The sequence below is a fragment of the Triticum aestivum genome, chromosome 3B (assembly GCF_018294505.1).
Source record: "Triticum aestivum cultivar Chinese Spring chromosome 3B, IWGSC CS RefSeq v2.1, whole genome shotgun sequence".
In the NCBI taxonomy this organism is placed as follows: Eukaryota; Viridiplantae; Streptophyta; class Magnoliopsida; order Poales; family Poaceae; genus Triticum; species Triticum aestivum.
In genome coordinates this window covers 717599654-717623380 of record NC_057801.1, presented here as the reverse complement: position 1 = coordinate 717623380, position 23727 = coordinate 717599654, and the positions used below count along the sequence as shown (strand labels likewise).

Below are 23727 nucleotides of genomic sequence, written 5' to 3'. Positions count from 1 at the left end.
GCTAGCAGAACATCTCTGAGCTTGACACCAACGCCCATCACCTGCCTCCGGCACCACGACAGCAGCCACCGAAGAAAAGAATGATGGATCACCTCCTCACCCGAGCTCGATGCGGCTCCATCGCTGATATGCAGCTTTGCGGACCTCCAAGGTGGCTCACCAAAAGTGAAGCCCTTACCGTTGAACGAATCAGACCGGGGCAACATCCCGGACACGCCATCGAACTCCAGATCTGGCACCCCATCGCGACTAAGACGTGCAGAAGAAAACCATACCTGCCATCCACGAACCACGAACCTAGCACATGTTCCGTCTTCCAGATGTCGTTGATGCAGACCACAATCTGCATCCGCTCCTGGACTACCTCCCAAGCTCCGCGTCAACGCTGGAGCAAACGCCGTCGCAACGGCGGAGCCCGAGGACACATGTCCACCACGAGGATGCCGCCGCCGCCACGCCATCCTTGCTTGAACAGACTGGTTTCCAAATCCATCCCCAACCATAGGACCGATGGCCTTGTCAAGAAAGGATCCGAAGAATCTTTATTCAGCGCTGTCATCATTGCCGCCGAAACGAAGACGATGAAAAGCCTAAAAATCTAAATTACGAGAGAGTAAAAACGATCCACACGCGTGGATCCGGCGGCCCCCCTCACCACTGACGACCGAGGTCGCCGGCGGAAGGGAGCCGCCGGAGGACGGCGCTGGAAGATTGGTCTCCTGGCGGCAGCTAGGTTCCAGCGGCAGGGACAGGAGGAAAACGATTCAGCCGGTTAACTAGTCGATGCCGTGCAACTCTACGCTCAGCTAGTAAAAAAAGGCCGCGCCGTTTTTTGGGCCGAGCGTAGAATGCTGGGTTGTCGTGGCTCAGGAAGATGAGCGGAGAAAAGATTGCCCATGGCGGCCGGCGGCGGCCTTCCGACCAGCGGCACAACATCTCGTCGTCCTATGCGGTGACGTCCCCTGTCGCTCCAGCTGCGCACCCCGGCGTCCTGCGCGTCTGCCGCCCTGTACGATCCCATCCTCTCGCATCATCACCATACCTTACCTACCGAAATTGGGTCGTCAAGATCTAGATTCGAGCTAGCGGAGTTGAATATGCAATTATGCATACGAGTGGCAGATCTCCGCTGCAGGTAGCTCGTAGCCACCAACCGGGGCCGTCCGTCCGACGCGCACTGCCGCCGACATGCGCCTCGCCCACCAGCTCTGGGGTGAATTATACTAGTACTAGTACAAACTGCCAAGTAGCCGCCAACGATGACCAAATGATAGGCATGGCCTGGTCAATGCGCCCCTTGGAGAGTACCAGTAGGCATCCTTCACCATCGATCTCAGTCAGGCGGCGAGAGGAGGGAGGGGAACGATGAGGCGACGCCACGAGCTGCTGGTTTCGCCGTCTTTTTGCTTGAGCGGCCTCGTGCTGCTGCTCGCGCTCTCTGCTCGGGCTCAGCGGCAGGCGCAGACAGATCCGTCCGAAGGTGCGTGGCACACGCAGAGCATTTCATTCCACTCTTTAACGTGCTCGAATCGACTTCAGATGTACTACTCCTCTTGCATACAAGCGCAGTGGCCGCGCTGAACGCCATGTTCTCGCGGTGGGGCCTGCGGGCGTCCACGGCGTGGAACATCAGCGGCGAGCCTTGCAGCGGTGCCGCCGTCGACGACACCGACATTGATTCAGACAACAAACTCAAACTGGGCATTAAGTGCGTCTGCTCCTACAACGTCAGCACCGTCTGCCACATAACCCAGCTGTAAGTTTCTCCTTTCGATCCCAGGAAACATTAGTGCCATTCGTGAGTGCATGTTCGCTCTGGGCAACGGGTTGGTCCTTGCAGGTAACAACACTCGGTTTGCCGGTTGAAAGTTTGCTACAAACAAATGTTATATTTCAGCTTGAAGTTGTAATTAGCGATAGTAAGTACAGTTAGTCAGTTAGAGCTGGCATTTTGTAGACCGGACCTCACTGACGGCACTACTGACGGCACTACTGCTGTGCTGTAAGCTGACGACTTGTATCGGACGAATGCAGTTCCTTGTCTAAAAATAGCAAGCCAAAAAGATTCTGAAACCACCTATCAGTGGCACTTATATGGAGGCTTACTTCATTGTTGGAATATATGTTGAAGTGGCTACCATCAACAAGAAATGTTCAAGATTTTTCTAGCAATCAATATAAGACAACTGCACATTAGAAATTCTTTATGATCTATATTAATTTCTTTGAAAAACTTACTGAAAAATGGGATATGATCCAATGTATCTGGAACTCTGGATGCTTATGAACTCACCACACAATTCTTGTTTGCTATGAGTAGTTGCATGTTCACATCCTTAATCCTAGTCGATGCTTTCACAATGTTAGCCTATTACTTATTGTTCTTCCATTTGTCCGTGCAGGAAAGTATATGCACTAGATGTGGTTGGTCAGATTCCTGCGGAACTGCAAAATCTAACTTACCTGACAAACCTGTATGAACTATTTTCACCATGATGCTTCAAAGTTAATGGATGTCCACTTAAATTGTTACACAAGCTCATAATCATAATCTGCGGTTCCCCTAGTTAGTGTCTGCTGCATGCCATTTGCGAGCGGGAGAGAAAGTAGAGTATTGCTTTCATGAACTATGTGCTCAGGGTCATACAGCTATAGGTTAGAATGGTGCCAACAGAGTATTCATGTTTTAGACATACAATTTCGTTGTTGCTTAGTTCTGCCACTTTTAGTAGATGTCACTTTTATTGATGTGTTTGCTTTTCAGATGTCCTTTCCTCCATTTACATGTTATTTTCAATCGACATATATATATATATATATATATATATATGACTCAACTTTGCACTAACTTTAGTACAAAGTTAGTACAAAGTTGGGTCATCTATTTTGGAACGGAGGGAGTATTTTATGTTACATATTACCAGGCTAGTCCATGCGATAACATTTATGTTACATATCATTTGGTAGCGTGGTAGTTTTAGTTGCTTTCAATTTCCAAGGCCTATGCGAATTAAATGCTGATGCCTGCCAGCCAATAAGAGTTTCTGCAGATGCAAGTTTGGAAAGATTAGTTTTACATTTGTTATCTGACACACTTTCAGGAATTTAGCGCAGAATTACTTAGCTGGATCTTTACCAGCATTTCTTGGAAAGTTGACTCGGTTGCAGTATCTGTAAGAATTACAGTTTGTGTTTCTCTGAAGCATTTAAATGTAAATGGTAGTACTACTACATGATATCTCGTGTAGTGCATAACTTGCCCTGTTTTCTTTTCAAATTTGCAAGAACTTTGGGAACCAATGCATTAACTGGAGTTCTACCGAGGGAGCTGGGTAACCTCGAGAATCTCGTTGCGATGTAAGAGAATACATCTCTTGTTATTTTGGAAATTCAAACCCAACACAAAAATATTGCAGTCACTTCGATCCATTGCTTCATTTTATTTGTGATGATGCTCAGAATCTTGTTGCTTCTGGAAGTTAGCGTGAAAAATAAAAAAATATAGGCTCTGTAAAGGAAGCACCAACTGTGTCATATTTTTATTTTCTGAACCACATTTCCTTATGTTTCAGGGCCATTAGCACAAATAAGTTTGTCGGTCCACTCCCTGAAGTAGTAGAAAACTTGAGCAATCTTGAGCAACTGTATGTCTTGGTTCTGCTTAACCTGTTTTTCCTTGTAAGACCTATGTACCAAAACTCAGCATAACCATTTCACTCTATCAATTTCAGGTATATCGATAGTTGTGGTTTAAGTGGAGAGCTGCCATCTACCTTTTCCAAACTTAAGAACCTGAAAGTCCTGTAAATTCTCTTATCATACTTTCTATCTGTTATAAAGTCATTAAGGCACAGTCAGCGTATTAACTTCGTTCTTATCTGTTCAGATGGGCATCAGATAACGAGTTTACTGGGAAGATACCTGATTATATTGGAAGCTTATCCAATTTGACGGATCTGTAAGACATCACATGAAGAATTTGTAGATGAAAATGATGAAACCGGGCCAAGAAATGATCCACATATGTTTTCAATGTTCATGATAGGATTGAAGTACTGTTTTTTTTTTTTTAAGATCATTCCACTTCCTATTTATCACATTTTAGAGTCCGCTTTTGAAAATTGTGAAGGAGTTGATTCTTTTCTCTGCTACTTAGATGTACGTATCAATGCAGGAGACTCCATGGAAATAACTTTGACGGTCCCATTCCACCGGGTTTTTCTAACCTTATCAACTTGGCAAATTTGTATGTCCTTCCTACTTCAGATTTGGTGACAGCTATTGTGCACTTAGTGCAAAAATCGGGCTTGTTCTTCACTAACTTTTATATTGTAAAGGCGAATAGGTGATTTAACGGGAGAGGTGTCTTCATTGGCTTTTGTGGCTAACATGACATCGCTGAGTACTCTGTATGGTGACATAGTTTGTTATTTAACAACTTTTTATTAGTTTGCACTTCACAACTTTGTATATCTAAGCATATCTGAGAAAATCCTAAACCTCTTTATTCTCTTCCTACAGAGTTCTGAGAAACTCCAGGATATCTGACAATCTTGCTTCAGTGGACTTCTCAAAATTTCTAACCTCAATTATCTGTAAGCAATTTTGGACAAAACTTACGAGTTTAACATTACCGAGGAACTGTTTGGAATCTACTCTGTAGTTTTTTTTAGAACATCTACTGTATAGCTTAGAGTAATGTATGTTTGTTTTAAAAGGTCTTTGTACGTTCTGGTTGAATCAGGGACTTGAGTTTTAACAGCATCACAGGCAAAGTTTCTCCAACCCTTCTGAACCTGAATAACCTCGTTTTCCTGTAAGGATATATGTATAGAATCTAATGTTTTCTACAGTCCTATTTAAAATATTATTTCCATTTTTCCCAAACTAAACTTCATATGAATCAGATTTCTTGGGAGCAATAACCTCTCTGGGAGCTTACCAGATTTGATTAGCCCTTCACTTACTACTATGTGAGCTGTTTCCTTCCTTCATTTTTTTTTCTGTTTCATACTGACAGCATGTATGTCCGCAAATATGTCCAACTTGAAAGATTGGATGTGTCCTGGTCTTCTTTTTTTCTTCTTCCTTTTGATCAACATGTGTGCCATCTATCTTTGCAGTGACTTGTCATACAATAGGCTCTCAGGAAGATACCCTTCCTGGGTCAACATGAATAATTTACAAGTGTAGGTTTTTCTCTTCAAATTCCCATTTAGAAGGCACACAAATCAACGCATGCCTGTTGCATTTTCAATCTGGAATGTGAACCACAAACTTTCATGAACATGACAGTTTGTGACCTAACTGTCTGAATGGCATTTCTTTTAGGAATTTGGTGTGGAACAACTTTGGGATAGATAACTCGAACAACAGGTTTTTTTTTCTATTGCTTCATTTAGTTGCCCATCATATCTACAGAACACTTTATTCACCATGTGATTGAACGGTCTGTTTTGTTCCTAGTATTTTGCCTTCAGGACTAAATTGTCTTCAGCGAGATACTCCATGTTTTATTGGTTCTCCACATCGTGAGTCCTTATCTCTCAATCCTTAGCAGTTTCACTAAAATCTGTATCACTTATTTATTTCTCCTAATCTGTAGAGTCTTCCTTTGCGGTAGACTCTGGTGGTTCGAGACCCATCAGAGGCTCAGACAACTCCATTTACGAACCTGATGATGCTAGTCTTCCAGTTGCATCATACTATGTTACGAACTCAACGAGATGGGGCGTTAGCAACATCGGGAGATTCATGGACTCGGCTAATGGGAGTTATATAATATACACTTCTCGCCGGTTTACCAACACACTTGATTCTGAACTATTTCAGACAGCCAGAATGTCACCCTCTTCATTGAGATACTTCGGCATTGGGCTCAAGAATGGCATGTACAGCGTTGTACTTCAATTTGCAGAGATTTTTTTCCCAGATGACCAGACATGGAAAAGCGTGGGAAAGAGGATTTTCAATATATATATCCAGGTGGCTCATTCTTGAATATATAAGCAAATGATAATATTTTGCAATGATTCTCATTTGTTTTATGCACTAAACCGATTCCAGAATATTCCAATTTTCTCTGTGGATTTTAATATATTTTGCTTGCTTCCCTGGTGCAGGGAGATCTTAAAGAAACAGATTTCGATATAAAGAAGCAAACAAATGGAAAATCTTATACTGCTGTTCAAAGACAGTACACTGTTGAAGTAACGAATAATGTCATTGATATTCATCTCTTTTGGGCTGGAAAGGGCACTTGTTGCATTCCTGAACAAGGGTTCTATGGGCCATCGATATCAGCATTAAGCGTATCTTCTTATGGTACTGTTACTTGTGCTATCAATTAGTTACATAAATCATATGACAACAGTCCACTTTCTATTATCTTACTCCTACTGTAGATAGCAACGGTGAAGGGGATCCTGGTTCACAGAGAAACAGCACTAGCAGTAGAACAGGTTTGGTTGTTGGAGTTGTAGTCTGTGTTGCGATTTTAGGATTTCTAGCACTCGCTGGGGCCATTGTTTGGAGGCAGAAAAGAAGAAGGCTAGAGGTGGAAATGGAAGGTAACACAAACCACTAAAATTGGAGTGTTAATCATGGGGATAAATTGACACGTGCTTCATTTTACAGAGCTGTTCAGTATAGTTGGAAGGCCTAACATCTTCAGTTACGGTGAAATGAAGTCTGCTACTGACAGTTTTAGTGATAGCAACATTCTCGGAAGAGGGGGATATGGACCTGTTTACAAGGTTGGTTACATTTCCAACAAGATTAAGCAGCTCTAGATTTCATTGTAGATCGTTGCTATACACAATGTACTGAACATATTGTACTTGTTTCACGCCGAAATCATGAGTTGTATCTTTTTTGTACAGGGTAAGCTACTTGATGGGAGGATTGTAGCTGTAAAGCAGCTGTCTTCTACATCTCATCAAGGGAAAAAAGAGTTCATGACAGAAATTGCAACCATATCTGCGGTGCAGCATCGAAACCTCGTGAAGCTGCACGGTTGTTGCATCGACAGTAAGACACCACTTTTGGTCTATGAGTATCTGGAACAAGGGAGCCTCGATCAAGCAATTTTTGGTAACTCTCATTCTCATCGTCCACCTGAAATGTCTGTTGTTAAATCATCACCATCAAAAGTATCCTTCCAAGTGTCTAAATCTTTGGTGAAAACACAGGCAAGACAGACTTGAACCTAGATTGGAGAACGCGCTTCGAGATATGCATAGGCATTGCAAGAGGTCTCGCATACCTCCATGAGGAGTCCAGCATGCGGATAGTCCACAGGGACATCAAAGCCAGCAATGTCTTGCTCGATGCTGATCTCAACCCTAAGATCTCTGACTTCGGGCTGGCTAGGCATTACAAGGACAGCATGACGCATCTCAACACCGGAGTCGCTGGCACGCTGTAAGAACATTTGCTGTCCGTCTTAATCGTTTCATGCACCTTGATTCATAACAGAGAGTCGATCCGACGCTCACGGTGTTCTCTGATGTTAGTGGTTATCTTGCACCCGAGTACGCCATGATGGGACACCTGACAGAGAAGGCCGACGTTTTCGCATTCGGGGTCGTGGCACTGGAGATCCTCGCTGGACGCCGGAACTTCGATGACAGTCTCGAGGAAGATGAGAAGTATCTTCTTGGATGTGTAAGCTTTCACATACTTATCCTGACCTCAAAATAAACCATCAACTTCATTTTATTCAGCATACCAAGGAAATTAAGCTCACCACAACTTGCAGGCCTGGTATCTGCACGAGAGCCAACGGACACTTGAACTGCTGGATAGTAAACTCATTGAATTCGCGACGAGGAAGAAGCTGCGCGACTCATCAATGTTGCTCTTCTTTGCACCATGGGCCTGCCTCAGCGACGCCCACCGATGTCCAAGGTCGTGTCCATGCTCACGGAAGACAACGAGGTGACCGACGTGGACAGTACCATGAGGCCTAGCTACGTCCCGGAATGGCAGGTCAGGAGCTTCAGCAGCAGCTACATGTCAGGGTCGGGATCGTCGGCTCAGCAGTCCTCAGGCAGTCAAATCAGCGCGCCGTCCAGCTCGAGCAAGAAGCCCGGGATCCACAGGGACACCTCGCCGCTGGCTCTTTCGCGTTGTTCTAGTGGCGGGATCGAAGAGGGAGCATGAATGGCCGTAAAGAGACGCTGTGGATTTTGGTTCGAGATGAGAATCTGGATCTTGTCCTTTCCAGCATCGGGTCCTAGTAATTTCTTCGTGCTATATGTTCATATTTGGTTAGTTCTTCTGCTCAATTTAGGATGATTTTTGTTTTCTCCCGCAAGTACATAGACATCTCGCTCTTTGATTCATAGAATTTTCAGAAGACCTCTTGAGCACTCTGTGAATTGAGAAGGAAGGTGGGTAAGCGTCTTTACCTTTCAGGGAGGCCACGTCATTGTATTTATATATGCAGAGTATGCGAGAGTTTTACAAGATCAGGATTCATCAGATTGGAGTGCATGTATAAACTCTTAACACATGCATCTTTGGTCTTGTTTGTTTGGGCTTTAGGAACCAACTTTTGGTAGGGGCAACGCACTTGGCGCCGATGAAGTGTGAGGCGGAGTTGACCGAGGTGCGGGTTGCGCAGGAGGAACAGGGGAGGGCGCATTGGTGGGAGGTGGATGTGGGCGTTCTTTGGGGCATTTCCGGCTTCTCGCCAACTTTGCAGTTGTTTCCACAACTATGTTGCCAAACAACTGCTTAACATTCATTTTTGACGTAAACAACTAAGTTTCATCGCAGCCGCTTCCTTAGCATAGCAAGTCTTTGGGAGAAGCCGCAGTGCAAACAAAGGAAACTATATCTCAAGAATGCCGGCTGGTTACACAGCGTCACGAACCTCTTTTGGCTGGTAATCTCCTCTTTTGGTGGTTATTCGTGCATCTATCAAAAAAATTGTCTTTCTGACGTTATCTAGTAAAATGCAAGTTCGCGCCCTCTGTACATTTAACTGGTACAATTACATGAGGAAATTGTGCTGGAGTATCAGTTTGTAGTCAACAATGGCACATTTCTTCTTCTTCAAATATGCTCTTAATCGAACGAAATAACATGGATCGTCAATATACACGGGTGTATGTTAGCAGCAAAAAATGATCCGAAAATATGTCTCGTTGTATATCAAAAATGGTGTTAGGGTATTTTTATTTCTCAATCGTTGCTCGTAAAAAAGTCTAGTATAGTGTTTTAAAAAAAGTTACAGGAAACCGACAATAAGCTGCATAAGGGAGCTGCAAAGTTGTTTCACAGAATTTCACCACAGTTATGCCCAACGTCTAACAGGATTGCCAAGAGGACTGTATATATGTGTTAAAAGGAAAGTTGGAGGGCCAGTTCGTAAGTGGAGCTCCAGCACCAATAGGGCTGCTACAAATAGAAGTAAGGACCTACCTGTAAGCGTTCACAAAGAAGCGAGGGCGTGGAAGTAAGGTACCAGGGGCATATATGCGAGAAGAAAAGTGACCTGCGCGCGAAACCTCAAAAAAATTTGGACCATTTCTCGATTTGTGCGTGTCATCCTTGCGCAGGGGCCATGCTAATCTTCTCTGTATCGTTCCAATTTTATCGGATGTCCCCGAAGGGACAGGTCTGGCTGTCGCGGCCGGGTTTATAAGCTGGGTCGAACTCGCTGAGATAGCCGAGGTGGGACTAAACATCAGCGGGTTTGTTGCCATTCGCCTAGCCGGTCTCCAGCACCAGCCTCGCGTGGGCTGCATCCACTTCCGCGGCCCTAATTCTGTAGACGGGGGCCCAAAAAAAACTGAGACCAAAAAATCCTGTCGGTGCGCTGCCGCTGCCGCCCGCCAGTCCCGCCACGGCCGATGATCCGGCGTGCGAGCTGCCGCCTCCTCCCGGCCGTCTCTCACCACACGCGCCCGCCCCGCCGCGCCCTCGCGGCCAACGCGGCGCTGCAGTGGCTCGACGACGAGCTCACCTCGCTCGCCCTCCCCGAACCCGGGCGCGGACCCGGGGTCGACGCGCACGCGTGCGCCAGGCTGCTGCAGGGCTGCGTCGCGCGCGGCGACGCCCGCGGCGGCCGCGCCGTGCACGGCCACGTCGTGCGGGGCGGCGGCCTCGACCTCTTCTGCGCCAACGTCCTGATCAACCTGTACGCCAAGCTCGGGCCCTTCGCCGGCGCGCGCAGGGTGTTCGACGGGCTGCCGGAGCGGAACATGGTGTCTTTCGTCACGCTCCTCCAGGCCCACGCGCTGCGGGGGGAGTTTGAGCCGGCGACGGCGCTGTTCCGGAAGCTGCGGCGGGAGGGGCACGAGGTGAACCAGTTCGTGCTCACCTCGGTGCTGAAGCTGGTTGTTGCCATGGACGCTCTGGGGCTCGCCTGGGGCGTGCACGCTTGCGCGTGCAAGCTGGGCCATGACCGGAACGCCTTTGTCGGGTCTGCGCTGATCGACGCCTACTCCATGTGCGGGGTTGTCGGTGATGCAAGGCGCCTGTTTGATCGGATCGTGGGTAAGGATGCCGTTGCTTGGACTGCTATGGTTTCTTGCTATTCTGAGAATAACCGCCCGGAAGACGCGCTTCAGGTTTTCCGGGAGATGAGGGTGGCGGTTTCTAAGATCAACCCCTTTGCACTGACCAGTGTGCTCAGGGCTGCCGTGTGCTTGTCGTCGGTTGCGCTAGGCAAAGGTATCCATGCCTGTTCAGTAAAAACGCTTTATGATGCTGAGCCTCACGTTTGTGGTGCGCTGCTTGATATGTATGCCAAATGCGGGGGTATTGAGGATGCCCGCTTGGCTTTCGAGATGGTTCCCCATGGTGATGTGATACTTTGGAGTTTTATGATATCCCTGTACGCACAGAGCAATCAGAACGAGCAGGCCTTCGAGCTGTTCATCAAAATGATGCGGTCTTCTGTGGTGCCTAATGAATTTAGTCTATCAAGTGTTCTGCAAGCTTGTGCTAATATGCCCCTCTTGGACCTAGGCGAGCAAATTCATAGCAATGCTATAAAGATTGGTCATGAGTCTGAGTTATTTGTTGGAAATGCACTAATGGATCTCTATGCCAAGTGCAGCGACATGGAAAGCTCACTCAAGATCTTCTCATCATTGCGGGATGCCAACGAGGTGAGCTGGAACACAATTATTGTTGGTTACAGCCAGTCTGGTTTTGGAGAAGATGCTTTGACTGTATTCCGTGAAATGCGTGCTGCTACAGCACCTTCAACTCAAGTTACATACTCAAGCGTGCTCCGGGCTTGCGCAAGCACAGCATCCATCAATCATGTTGGCCAGGTTCACTGTTTGGTTGAGAAATCCACATTCAACAGTGACACCATTGTAAGCAATTCACTTATTGACTCATATGCAAAGTGTGGATGCATCAGGGATGCTCGCAAGATATTTGAAACTCAGAAAGAACATGATTTAATTTCATGGAATGCCATAATCTCAGGATATGCTGTTCATGGACATGCTGCACAGGCCCGAGAACTTTTTGACAGGATGAACAAAAATGGTATTCAAGCTAACGATATCACTTTTGTTGCTCTCCTGTCTGTCTATGGTAGCACGGGTTTAGTGAGCCAAGGACTCTCTCTGTTTAATTCTATGAAGCTTGATCATGGCATCAAGCCATCCATGGAGCATTACACTTGCATTGTTAGACTTCTAGGACGTGCTGGCCGTCTGCATGATGCTCTGAACTTTATTGGAGATATCCCTAAAGCACCATCTGCTATGGTTTGGCGTGCATTGCTTAGCTCCTGCATAGTGCATAAAAATGTGGATCTGGGGAGATTTTCTGCAGAGAAGGTGCTTGAGATTGAACCACAAGACGAGACAACTTATGTCTTGCTATCAAACATGTATTCTGCAGCTGGAAATTTGGATGAAGTTGCTCTTTTGAGGAAATCAATGAGGAATATAGGTGTAAGGAAGGAGACTGGTCTTAGTTGGGTTGAGATGAAGGGTGAAGTTCATGCCTTTTCAGTAGGGTTGGAAGACCATCCAGATATGCGAGTGATACATGCTATGCTAGAATGGCTAAACCTGAAAACCCATAGGACAGGTTATGTTCCTGATACTAACGTAGTGTTGCATGACGTAGATGAGGAACAAAAGGCTCGCATGCTGTGGGTGCATAGTGAGAGATTGGCTTTAGCATATGGGCTTGTGATGACACCGCCTGGACATCCAATTCGGATAATGAAGAATTTGCGCTCCTGCTTGGATTGCCATGCCATATTTAAGGTGATATCCAAAATAGTCAAACAAGAAATTATTGTGAGAGACATCAATCGCTTTCATCATTTTGACAAGGGAACATGCTCATGTGGTGACTATTGGTGATGTTCCATTGTCCATTCATGTATTGAAGGGAGCTGCTCATTGATTTGCATCACCTTTAGTAATACTGGATTGCTGGTTGAAATGATTATGTTGATGATTTGCATTTTGCTGGACATAAAAGAGCACCCTTTGTTCAGGTGAATCATGTACCAGGTACACTTTGTGAACTAAATTCTGTATTGATCTCTCAATAACATTTGTATTCATCAATTCTACCTTAATGTGCTAGGTTGGCATCAATAAGCAGGATAATTTGCAAAAAGAAAAATGCTTGCTTGATCTGGACTGAGCAAAGGTAAACATGCAATAGATCCAACATTTTTTTCATGAACGTATCTCATTGTGATGTATATGTACCCTCTCCAGAATGTTTTGCTTCAGAGAAAATGCAAAAGGCTTGTGTCTTGATGTATTGAAAAGGTAGAAAGGATAGTACAACCCAGGAGGGCAAGATACAACACACACTAGAAAAGGAGAGAGAGAGAGAAAGATTAGTGCACATCCCAATCAACTGGGATTAGAACACGCAACCCCAGAGCACCGGCACAAGCCAAATGGTGGGCCTCATCCCTGATTAAACCTGTTAGCCCTCTCCAGAATGTTACATTGAAGGATAAGGAAAACATCAATTGAAGGATACAGAAAACTTCAGGTTTTGTGCGGTTTCTGGTGAAACCCTCTGATCATGAAATTGCCTTGTCATGATCAGTGAAGATTAAAGCGAAAGGGTTGTTTTGGCTATGATAGCAAAAGAGAATAGAACATTTCATCTTTCTCCGGAGGACAGGGATTTAGTTGGCAAACTGCGGATACTGCCTTTATCGATGATTTTCTTGGGTATCCTGAAATGGATCAGCGAACTGAACACCATTGTACATCACAACAGACAGTAGAAGGGCACCTTCAATTTGTTTTCCTGGTTAGTGCTGAAGTTTTGAAAAGTTGACAAGGTGCGAATATTGAAACTCACTAAATTTAGGATCGATGAAACATACATAAACGGTGCATATTTGATGTTTCAGAGATACTTACTTTCAGATAAAATATTATCACCTAAGGTTGGGAATGTGCTGTCCTAAGTTAGTTCAGGAATGTAGGTGCATATGGTATAACACATGCCAGAGCTCTCCCCTCTCCCCTCCCACGACACTCCCGCAGGTGCCGGAGAGGAAACCCTAGCCGCCAGACTTCTCCCCCGCCGCCGCCACAGGGCGCGACCGGGCGAAGCCCAGCCGGCGCAGGCAGCGGTGGGACTTCTTGCCCCTACGCGCGTGGGGGTTGGTGCGGGCCGTCCTCCATGGGCCTGGGCGTCGCGGTCAGGTGGGTTTCTTGGTAATACCGCCATAAGCAACCTGCATTTGGACTTCAAATGCGAAAAGGCAAGTGAAAGTCCACAGTGTTGTCAGCGTGATGTGTGTCGTGCAGAGGTTGTAATCATTATTTTTGGTTAACAGAATTCTGTATTATCCCTTTTTTGTGGCAGATTTGGGTCAAACCAGAAGGTCGAAGATAATTGTTACCGGTGTTCCACAAACTAAGGCTTGTGAATTTGATTAACATTTCTGAAGAATGCGATCTCACCTGGACAATGTTCATACTCCAAGGTGCACCTGCCCTGAAGGAACTGGGCATCATGGTAACCTCTTTGTACCGATTCTTTAATTCTCTTTTTTTTTGTTCCACCTCGTATTGGAATTGCAAAGCGTATTGTTTCATTTAGAAGTTAAACTTTTTGTGACCAGTTAGGAATTCTTTACCTGATCGAATGCAGGTGCGGAATCATTGGTGTGAAATGATATTGGGGAAGCGGAGGAAGAGGCATGCGTACAGCGAGGAGAAGGACAAAGGACTTGAGTGGGAACCATCTGCATCTAATTTCAAACACCACAGTCTGGCTGAGCTCAGAATCTATGGTAGGTTTAAAGCAGAAGAAAATTTTGTTAGCTATGCCAGATGTGTCATGGAAGCAGCGGTGAATCTGGAGGACATAAAACAATATAATAATCCAGTGTGTGATAATCGGAAGCACAAGGTTCCAAAGGAGTGGATACGGAAGCAGAAGTTGTCTCTTAGGAACAAAATCACTAAGGGGAAACTTTAAGATTGGCGAATCAAATCCTAGCCGTCAATTGATCGAGGGTGAACTAGACTATACAGAAATACAGGATACTAAGCATGGCAAGTTGGGAAGGAAATACTTCTGACAGATTTAATGTTCACTATCTCCTTCCAGTGTAGAGACTTCATACATTCTATGCATGATCATGCAAAGTAAAATATGCCATACGTGCACCTATATCTTATTTATATGTTATAAACTGTTAAAATTCGACCTTGTCCATCTTATAGCATGTCATTAGTGTTTGTTTGTCCAATTCTATATAGTGTTTGTAATAATCAGGTTAATAACCAAATCAAGAGACAAAGAATAATACTAGTACTTTGTTTCATCATCATGTGTGTTAAAGGCCGGGTACCAAGCTGTGATTTGCTGGGGTAGCGATGGCTGTGATTCTTCACGAGCTGCAGAAGAGTTTCGTCAGCCTGCTCGTTGCAGTTTGGGCAGTGAATATCATCAATATGCATACCCCTTCGTGTTAACATGTTCCTGGTGTTAACTCTGCCATGTGCTATCAGCCAGAAGAAGATTTTACGCTTGACCCTGCTGGAGCTGTTCCAGATGCTTTTTTAAAAAGACGTGTTCTGCCTGATTGCCCAACAAATACTTGTACATCTTCATCGAAGAGTATCTATTTTTCTGTCCCAAACAAATCCAGTTATCTTTGCCTAGGGGGTTCAGAGCAGGGATGAGGTCAACTAGCGGGAGGAATTGCTCATGAGCTTGTGTCGACAGCGGTAGATGAAAATTATGGGCCCAATTCAGGCAACTGGCAAACTCCTTGATGGTGACCGTACCAGAGATGGCGAACGAATGAAGCTGAGGGAATTTATGTTGGGAGTGCTTCTCCGTTCCAGGGATCAAGCCAGAGATGAAAGTGTTACCCGGCTGAACCACACATGTGCAGGTTTCTTTGTAAGCAGGCAGTAAGCTGAACTGCTCATTCCTGCGTCGCGTCATTTCTCCCCATTTCTCAAGATTCTGCTGGCCTGGCAATAGATACTAGTACAACTGTCAGTATGGATTGGCCACATGACCCTGAAAGAAAGTGAAGAGCAGAAGAGCATATTCTCGCAAACAGATGAGCATAACCAGTACCAGACTACTGGGAGTTCTATGGTGCACTATTACACAGAAGAAAAAAATCAGTTAAAGCATAAGCAGCAGCAAACCAGCGAATGAGGTGAGATTATAAAGCTCTGGATCTGGCAGAACAGACAAAAAAACATGAGCTTAGAACTACCAGTTCTTTGAAATGCATAAACAAAAGAATGGACAAGTCAACTTTCAACACAACCATCTGCAGAGCTTGTGAAACACTCATGCTGCCATGAGTAACTGACAAAGACAGTACATGAATCAAGATACAACAGCATTTGTCCCAACTACAGCCTGAACATGAGCAACACTGGTTTATCTCATTACAACCTCCAGCGAGGTTACTCAACACAACAACAAGTTACCTTTCTTTTTGACAAAGATAAAAACTACAACTACAAGTTGCCTACCATCAGCCTACATTATTACATCATCACATCACTGTCAAGAACAGTGCTACGAGGCCAGCACTACGAGCCCCTGGACACCGTCACCACCAGAGGCCCGCACTCCATTGCCTGGGTCGTCTTGAGGCCCTTCACCACGTCCACCATGCTTGGCCGCTTCCACGGCTCGTCGGCCGTGCAGTCCAGGGCGATGCCGAGCACGCGCACCATCTGCTCCCGCCACACGCCTGAGACCGGCAGGCAATGATCAAACAGCTCGTTCCTTGTCCCGCGAGCGATCACCCATCGTACCCAGCCGACAAGGTTCCCACCACCTTCCAAGTCTTCTTGCCCTGTAGGTGGCCGTCCTGTAAGAAGCTCCAGCATGACGACGCCGAAGCTGTACACGTCGCCTTTCGTGCTGGACTTCATTGTCTGGCCGTACTCCGGGGGGATGTATCCAAATGTACCGGCGATGTCGGTGCTGACGTGAGTCTCGCACGCGCTGATTATCCTTGCGAGGCCAAAGTCAGAGACCCTCGGCTCGAAGTTCACGTCCAGCAGGATGTTGCTTGATTTCATGTCCCGGTGGATGATATGAGGCACAAATCCTTCATGAAGGAAAGCAAGTCCATGGGCAGAACCAAGGCAGATCTTGAGACGGTCTGGCCATCCAAGTGCTTCAACCGCATCTGCACGGTTCCTCAGCCATATCTCAAGGCTCCCATTCTCCATGTACTCGTAGATCAGGAACCGCTCGTCGCCGCAAACACAGTAACCAAGCAGGGGAACAAGGTTTGGATGCTTCACCTTTCCAATGGTCTCCATCTCAGCTAGGAATTCACGGTCACCCTGGAACTGATGGCCACCATGAAGCCTCTTGATCGCGACTCTCCGGCCTTCAGGGAGTGCCGCCCTATAGACAGTGCCAAAGCCACCATCACCTATGATGTGTTCTTTACTGAAATTCTTTGTGGCTTTCAGTATATCATCGGTAGTGACCCGCAACAGTGAATGCTGAAAAGTTGCGAGATTGATACTCAGAGGTTCCCTTGACTTCCTTCCTAGGAGCTCATCACTTGAGGTTGGCTCAACGGTAGCCTTGGCCTTACCAGCAGGCACAATAACCAATGAACTGTTCCTTGATAGTTTGTGTCTCAGATAAAACACCAGAAGTACCAACACAATGATGACAGCAAGTGAAAGGATACAAATGATCCCTAATCTTCGAACTCGATGAGATGGATGAGCCACCCTACGACCAGTGCCAATAGTAGAACAAACACCTCCTGCTGCACAATCAGATGAGCTGAACATTTCGATGTGGTTACCAGAGAAGTTGGCAAATGTGAGGCCAAATATATTGCAAATACCACAAGGGATGACACCATAGAAATCATTGCTTGAGAGGTCAAGATAGTTCAAAAAGCTGAGATCAGAGAGTGCTGATGGTAAGCTTCCAGTGAGGCTATTGTTGTGGATATCAAGAGAAGACAGTTGTGTGAAGTTTGAGATAGACTCATCTAGGGTCCCTGAGAAATGGTTACTGCTTGAATTGAAGAAAAGCAATGAGCTTGAGGATTCTCCGTCCATGGGACAAAAGAATAAAATTTTCCCAGAGAGATTGTTGTTACTGACATCCAGGCGGTTCAGATATTTGTTGCACAGCAAAGACTGGGGTAGACTTCCGGTAAGTACATTACCGGACAAGTCTAGCATTGAAATTTTGGGAAGAACTTGGCCTATCTCAACAGGAATGGTGCCATTTAGGTGGTTGTTTGATAGAATAAGGCCTTGAAGTTGTACCAATGGTGCAGACCAAGGAAGCATTGGTCCAACTAATCCATTAGAAGACAGATTAATGCTTGTAAGATTTGTCAGCTCACCAAGCTCTGAGGGAATGGTGCCATTTAGCAAGTTGCCTTGCAGGTTTAGCACCATCAGCATAGAACACTTCTTTATTGCTGCCGGAATCTGACCAGTCAACCGGTTGTATGACAGATCAAGAAGGCCGTTATGCTGCACAAACTCCGAGTCAGGGTGAACCTCATTTTCAAACCCCACACAGATCTCAGCAGGAATAGCACCAGAGAGCTGGTTATAAGACAAAATCAAGCTATTGAGCAATGTCAGGTTCGATATGGCCCTCGGGATGTGACCGGTCAGATTATTAGAGCTCAGGTCCAGTGTAGCAAGGTTTCGGCAGTTGAAGAGTTCTATTGGAATGTTCCCAGATAACCCATTGCCATGCAGAGACAGAATAGTCAGATTTCGTAGATAGCCAACAGACTCTGGAATGGGTCCTTCCAAATAGTTATTGTCAATCTGCAACCTCTGCAAGCTGGACAGCCTACCAATGCTATCTGGGATCTGGCCGGTAATCTGATTATTGCTGAGAGAGATCTGCAAAAGAGTTGATGACTCCCACAACCTGTCAGGCAGCATTCCTGTGAAATTGTTAAGGGACAATTCCAGACTAACTAAAGGCAGCTCAGCCAGGTACCCTGGTATCTCTCCATGAAGATGGTTACCTAGCAAGTTCAGCTCGGTGAGGTTTGTGCATCCTTTAAAAGTTTCCTCGATACTTCCAGTCAGATTGTTATCATGCAGTATGAGTGTTTGCAAGGAGTTGTCTTGACACATCTCAGCAGGGACAGAACCTGAGAGACGGTTGGTTTCTGCAGAGAAACTGAGCAGATGCTGCAATGGCAGCAATGGCAAAGGTCCACTGAACAAGTTTTGACCCAGCGATATAGATCTTGCATTTGCCCAGTTCCTTATCCAATCTGGAATATTGCCTGATAGTTTGTTCCCTTCCACAGAAAAAGAGATAACAGTTTCCAGTTCTGCAAGTTCTTCAGGGATGGAGCCAGTGAAGGCATTAAATGACAGATTTATGAGAGTAATCTTCTTGCAGTTACTTAGTTCTTTCGGTATGCTCCCCCTGAGCCCTGCATTCTTCGCAATCAGCTGTGTCAGATTGCCAAGCAGACCGATTGATGTTGGGAGTTCAGCATCTAAGTGGTTCTCTGATATGTCAAATTCCTCCAGGCTTACAAGACCGCTGATTGACCAAGGGATGGTGCCTGTGAGTTTGCATTCAGGGAGCAGAAGTACTTGAAGCCGCTTCAGATTACCAATGTCTTCTGGAATGCTCGCGCTGAACGCATTTTGGCCCAAAATCAGCAGTCGAAGGTTTTCCAGTTGACCAATCTCCCTAGGTATTGGCCCCACAAAATTGTTTGAGGACAGATCAAGTGACATAAGGTTCACCAATGAGCTGATTCCAGAAAATATTAATCCACTGAGGTTATTCTGGCTTAGATCAAGATGCAACAGCTGAGACAGATTACGAAAAGCTGCTGGTATAGATTCATTTAGGCTGTTCATGTGAAGGTCCAGAAACTCTAGGTTCTGCAGACTGCCCAACTCTGTAGGAATGCCACCGGAGATGGAATTCCCGGATATGGACAGCTTGGTGAGATGCTGCAACTGAGCAATTGCAGGGCTGAGTTGTCCATGTAATAAGTTGTTGTCAAGCACCATTTCTTTCAGCATCTTCAAGGTATATAATGAGGCAGGCAGGTTCCCAGTAAGCTGGTTATCATTCAGTTCTAGGTACTGAAGACGCTGCAAATTCCCCAGGGTGTCTGGAAGCTCACCAGTAAACCCACACCCACTTAAGTTCAGCAGAACAAGCGACTCGAATGCCCCAATGCATGAAGGAAACCGGACGTAGAGTGGCATGGAGGACAAGTCTATGGCCACAACGCTACGCCCCGAACAGGTTATACCTAGCCAGCTGCATGGGGGAGTTTCTGAATCAAACCAGCTGCGAAGGAAACCTTTTTCTTCAGCAATTGAGTGCCTCAGAGTGAATAAAGTTTTTATATCACTTGATTCAGACATGACAGAGCTGGGGATGAAGATCACAAGAAGAATGAGAAGGCAGATGCTTCGAGATCCCATTGCTGTTATGTTCTTTGGACTTGTGTAGCGTTCAATCTGCATAAGAGATAAACATGTCAGCAGCTTTCAAAAGAATACGTCAAAAGTTCGTCATGTTCACTATGTCAGTGCTGAAAAAAACGAGATGTTCTATGTGATGTGGCACAAAAGGAAATTCAAATGTTCCTTTAGCTTATGAGGAAACAATAATCGAAGTAATAATCAGGTTTTTATTTATCTGAACCAGACTGTATGTTCAAGGCTTCAAAACAAATGGCTTGTTCATTATAGAACTTAGTAGATTTTAATCACACTTCGATGTAAATGAGCAATCAAAAGTTGTACAAACATAGAGCTCAAGCAGGGATTTACACTGACTACCTTCTCAATCATATGACGCTCTTTCTTTGCTGCTATTAGTTACAACAGAGATACAGCAGACGAAAAGCTAAACTCAATCAGATGTAATACGCTCCCCTCAGAAATACACCCTGAACTCCTGAAGAAAAAGAAGAAACAGCAGTCAGCTTCATGTAAGTAAATAGTAATGCTCAGCTCAATACACAAGAATGAGTAAACAAGCAAGCCCATTATAGTTCAGTCAACATCGCACAACACAACGGAAGAACCACAAGTTACAAATACTCTCACTTAGCACTTCCCCCTACCATCTAGCAAAGAGACCCGGGGAAACCCCGGTGGTGATTAGTTACCCTAGTCTCCAAAAGGAGCAACACACTACCATAACAAACCCAGGAAACTCAAAGGAGAAAACAAACAGCAGCACAAGTTAAACCCCTCCCTAATGCCCATGAAACATCCATCCAACACAAAATTCACAAGCCACTCCACTGTTTTCCTATAACGAGAAAGGGCGGTATAGTAATGCTGCATGGTGGGGGTGCAGCTTTACATCAGATGAGATGGCACAAAACCAAGCATGCAGCATCATAAATGCAGGCAGGGAGGAAAGGAAAAGCGACGGACCGCAGGGCACAAGAAAGACTACTCCCACACACATCCCCTTCCCCACGAGATTCAGCAGGTGACGACACATACGCAAGCTGAGCACAAAAGAATCGTGCTGCATACACCTCCACCGCTGCGGATTAAATGAACAACCACGTCAAATCATGCCCCCTCCCCATCACACGAATCTCTGAAGCCTCTGACCGGGCTCTCTGATCCTGGTTCTTTAAACCTGGGAGCCAGAACAGCGATTGGACCGGACCCGATTCAGTGAGGCAATGGGTGACAATAATACAAACTTGATGGGGGTGATTGCAAAAGGGGTTACTGCCACTACCAGCATTTCTGCCTAAAGATGTCAGATCTTTTTCTTGTTTGCAGGGTAAAGATGCCAAATCCATACTGTACCACGCTTACAACTAATCTAAGCCAAAATACGAAGAAACAGACTAGTAGTACTTGTACAAGAATGTTTTCTCCAGTGATTTGGGCCATCATTTTGGGAGACGATTTGTTTACGGGGCTGTCCAGCCAAGTACGATTAGCAGCATATTAAATGTAGTTCTACTGCATTCAAGTGTGCGCACAAAACAAAAGTGCGGCCAACCGTGGGCCGGCAGGGAGTCTACGGCCGCTGCAAAAGAGTAAGTACGTGCGTAGCCCGAGACAGCACGAAGGGGTTGGGTTTCAATTGAACTGACGCCACGACGGCGAAACCGGGCGCGGAATTTGCAGGAACAGAAATTACCAAACACTTTTTTCATCAAAAAAAAGTGAGCAAAACAAACCGAATTGAAAACGAGAACACTGAGAAAAGCTCCGTAAAAATTTTGAGGAAAAAAATACCAATACAGTAGTAAGATTCTGGGAGACGAACAGGACAGGAACAGGGAAAAGCTCCGCGAAAAAACATCCAAAAAGGAAGGAAAATGCTCTGCAGTGAGTACAGCTTTGCATATGGAATAATTGTTCAAGAACAAAGCTATCATAATTAGGAAGACCCGTGACGGAGAAGCTGCAGTAATCCTCCTCCACCCCCGTGAAGTTGCAACCCCAGATTAGAGATCCCCGCCGCAGCAAACTACTTGCTCGAGGCTTCGTTTTGGTACAATGAGGAAAAAAACCGAGGCGCGACGGGGATTTTGAGGAGGACAAGGAGGAATCCCTCTCTTTGCCAGGAGAGGAAAATCGAAGAAATGGCAGATGGTTCCACACAAAGTTGCACACAATTCGCAAACAGAGTACTACTGGCGAGCAACTGAAGAAAAGAATTCCCGAACAAATCGGCAAACAAATTGGGCCTTCTACTACAACGATATTTAACAGCAATGGGACTACTGAAACCCATGCCGTTGCTGCGATTAATCCGAGATGACGAGAACAAATAAAGACCACGCGCATGCAGCGGCATGGTAGGTTCATACCGCGACGATGCCAGATGTGGAGACGCGGGAGCAGGGCCGCCCGAGCGCTGGCCGCCGCCGCCGCCGTGGAGCCGACGAGCCGCTTCAGCCGCCGCTTCTCCGTGCGCTGGAGCCGGAACCAAGGAGGCGGCCGAGCGGAGGGAGACGGGCCGCGCCCGCGGTTCACGCACCTGCAGGGACGAGGGAGGGGGCGTGAGCAGCGGGCGGGACCGGCCGGGGAGAGGAGGAGAGGGGAGGACGATCGGCTCGCGCGCGCACCTTGCAATGCCGGCGGCGGCGGCGGGCGCGGGCGGACGGCGGCGTGCTCCTGCGGGGGTCGCCGGGTTAGGTGGGGCGCGCACGAGATGGGCGTGCGCGCGCGGTGGGCGAGAGAGCGAGCGGCGGCAGGCAGCGGGTGGGAGGGAGGAGAGAGCCGAGAGCGTACGTACTCGCGGCCGCACTGACTGGGGTTTGGGGTTTGTGGGGCGGGCGGAGGAGGACGAGGCGGTTTGGGGTGGCAAAAAAGGTGGCCTGCGTGCTCTGCTCTGTTGCCTCTCCTGTGCTTGCTGCCTTCGCCGTTAACGATATGATGAGCAGCGGTCACGTTTCCTCTCCCATGGCCATCGAGTCGCCTACCCTTCTCGCAAGAAAAGCAAGTCACCACTGTGTCTATGTTCGCGCAAGAAAATGACCCTTGCCGTATGCACAGAACATGAATTTTTCCATGGTGACAAGATCCTCTTGGGTTACAAAAATCGCCGAACAGGGTGTAAATCTTCGTTTTTCTTTGAAAGAGGATCTGAATCCTCCGGTTTACTAGCATGCGCATTGTGCAATGCGCATGCTGTTGGCGTTGTAATTGTCTGAAGATCGCCCGGAGTAAAAAGCGATCGTCTGAATATATGCAGGAGATATTCGTTCCCGAAACGACAAATGGAAAATAAATGTGTCATAACGCAGCTACACTGTGTTGTCTCTTCCTATTTGCACGCGTTCGGCGCACGAGCGGGCGGATGGTGTTGGGTTTCTCCGGGTCCTGGTCTAGGAGTGTGTGTGGCGAGCGAGCGGCGACAAAGAGTGGGGTGGGGTGGGGGGGGGAGCATCCTATCTTGCAAAGAAAATTTTCAGCTGAATGAAATCTTACAGCCACAAACACACAAGGAGGGCAAGATTTTGGTATGAAATTCACTTTCGCCACTACTATTGCATTCAATGTCGTGCCTTAGCATCATACGTTGGTAGAATCGTCGAACAAGGCGTAAATCTTTGAGCTTTTTCAAAAGAAGATCTAAATTGTTGGACTTACAACTACGAGTTGGTAGCATAGCATTACAATCATCCGAAGATCGCCTGGAGTAGAAACAAACATATGAATATATGCAAGAGATATCTGTTCTCAAACGACAAATTGGAAGTAAATGTGTCATAACGCAGCTGCATTGATGTTGTTTCTTCCT

At 46.2% G+C, this 23727-nt stretch overlaps 2 protein-coding genes, 1 non-coding gene and 1 pseudogene across 11 annotated transcripts; 2 read left to right on the top strand and 2 right to left on the bottom strand.

The window, feature by feature from the left end:
- The first annotated feature begins 813 nt into the window (after positions 1–813).
- On the top strand, positions 814–8417 carry LOC123071970 (probable LRR receptor-like serine/threonine-protein kinase At1g56130; annotated as a pseudogene).
- A 1103-nt stretch (positions 8418–9520) lies between these two features.
- LOC123072994 (U6 spliceosomal RNA) lies at positions 9521–9623 on the bottom strand. The gene has a single exon (XR_006435523.1). It is a non-coding gene; the product is annotated as a U6 spliceosomal RNA (small nuclear RNA).
- Positions 9624–9758: 135 nt separating this feature from the next.
- On the top strand, positions 9759–14674 carry LOC123071968 (putative pentatricopeptide repeat-containing protein At5g13230, mitochondrial). 9 transcript variants are annotated; one of them, XM_044495554.1, is made up of 5 exons: positions 9759–12484; positions 12577–12642; positions 13445–13667; positions 13831–13983; positions 14119–14674. In XM_044495554.1, the coding sequence occupies exon 1, from the start codon at positions 9861–9863 to the stop codon at positions 12345–12347; it is 2487 nt and encodes an 828-aa protein (XP_044351489.1). In that variant the 5' UTR covers positions 9759–9860; the 3' UTR covers positions 12348–12484; positions 12577–12642; positions 13445–13667; positions 13831–13983; positions 14119–14674. The 9 variants fall into 9 exon arrangements, with proteins under 9 accessions (XP_044351489.1, XP_044351487.1, XP_044351490.1 ...); XM_044495552.1 differs by having other exon boundaries at positions 12714–13667; XM_044495550.1 differs by having other exon boundaries at positions 9761–12500.
- A 1273-nt stretch (positions 14675–15947) lies between these two features.
- On the bottom strand, positions 15948–22784 carry LOC123071967 (leucine-rich repeat receptor protein kinase MSP1). Its single transcript, XM_044495546.1, has 4 exons — positions 22550–22784; positions 22292–22461; positions 20280–20397; positions 15948–19955 (listed from the first exon to the last, which is right to left on the bottom strand). Exons 3-4 carry the CDS (start codon positions 20289–20291, stop codon positions 16035–16037), a joined length of 3933 nt encoding a protein of 1310 aa, XP_044351481.1. The 5' UTR covers positions 20292–20397; positions 22292–22461; positions 22550–22784; the 3' UTR covers positions 15948–16034.
- Between the last annotated feature and the right edge of the window lie 943 nt (positions 22785–23727).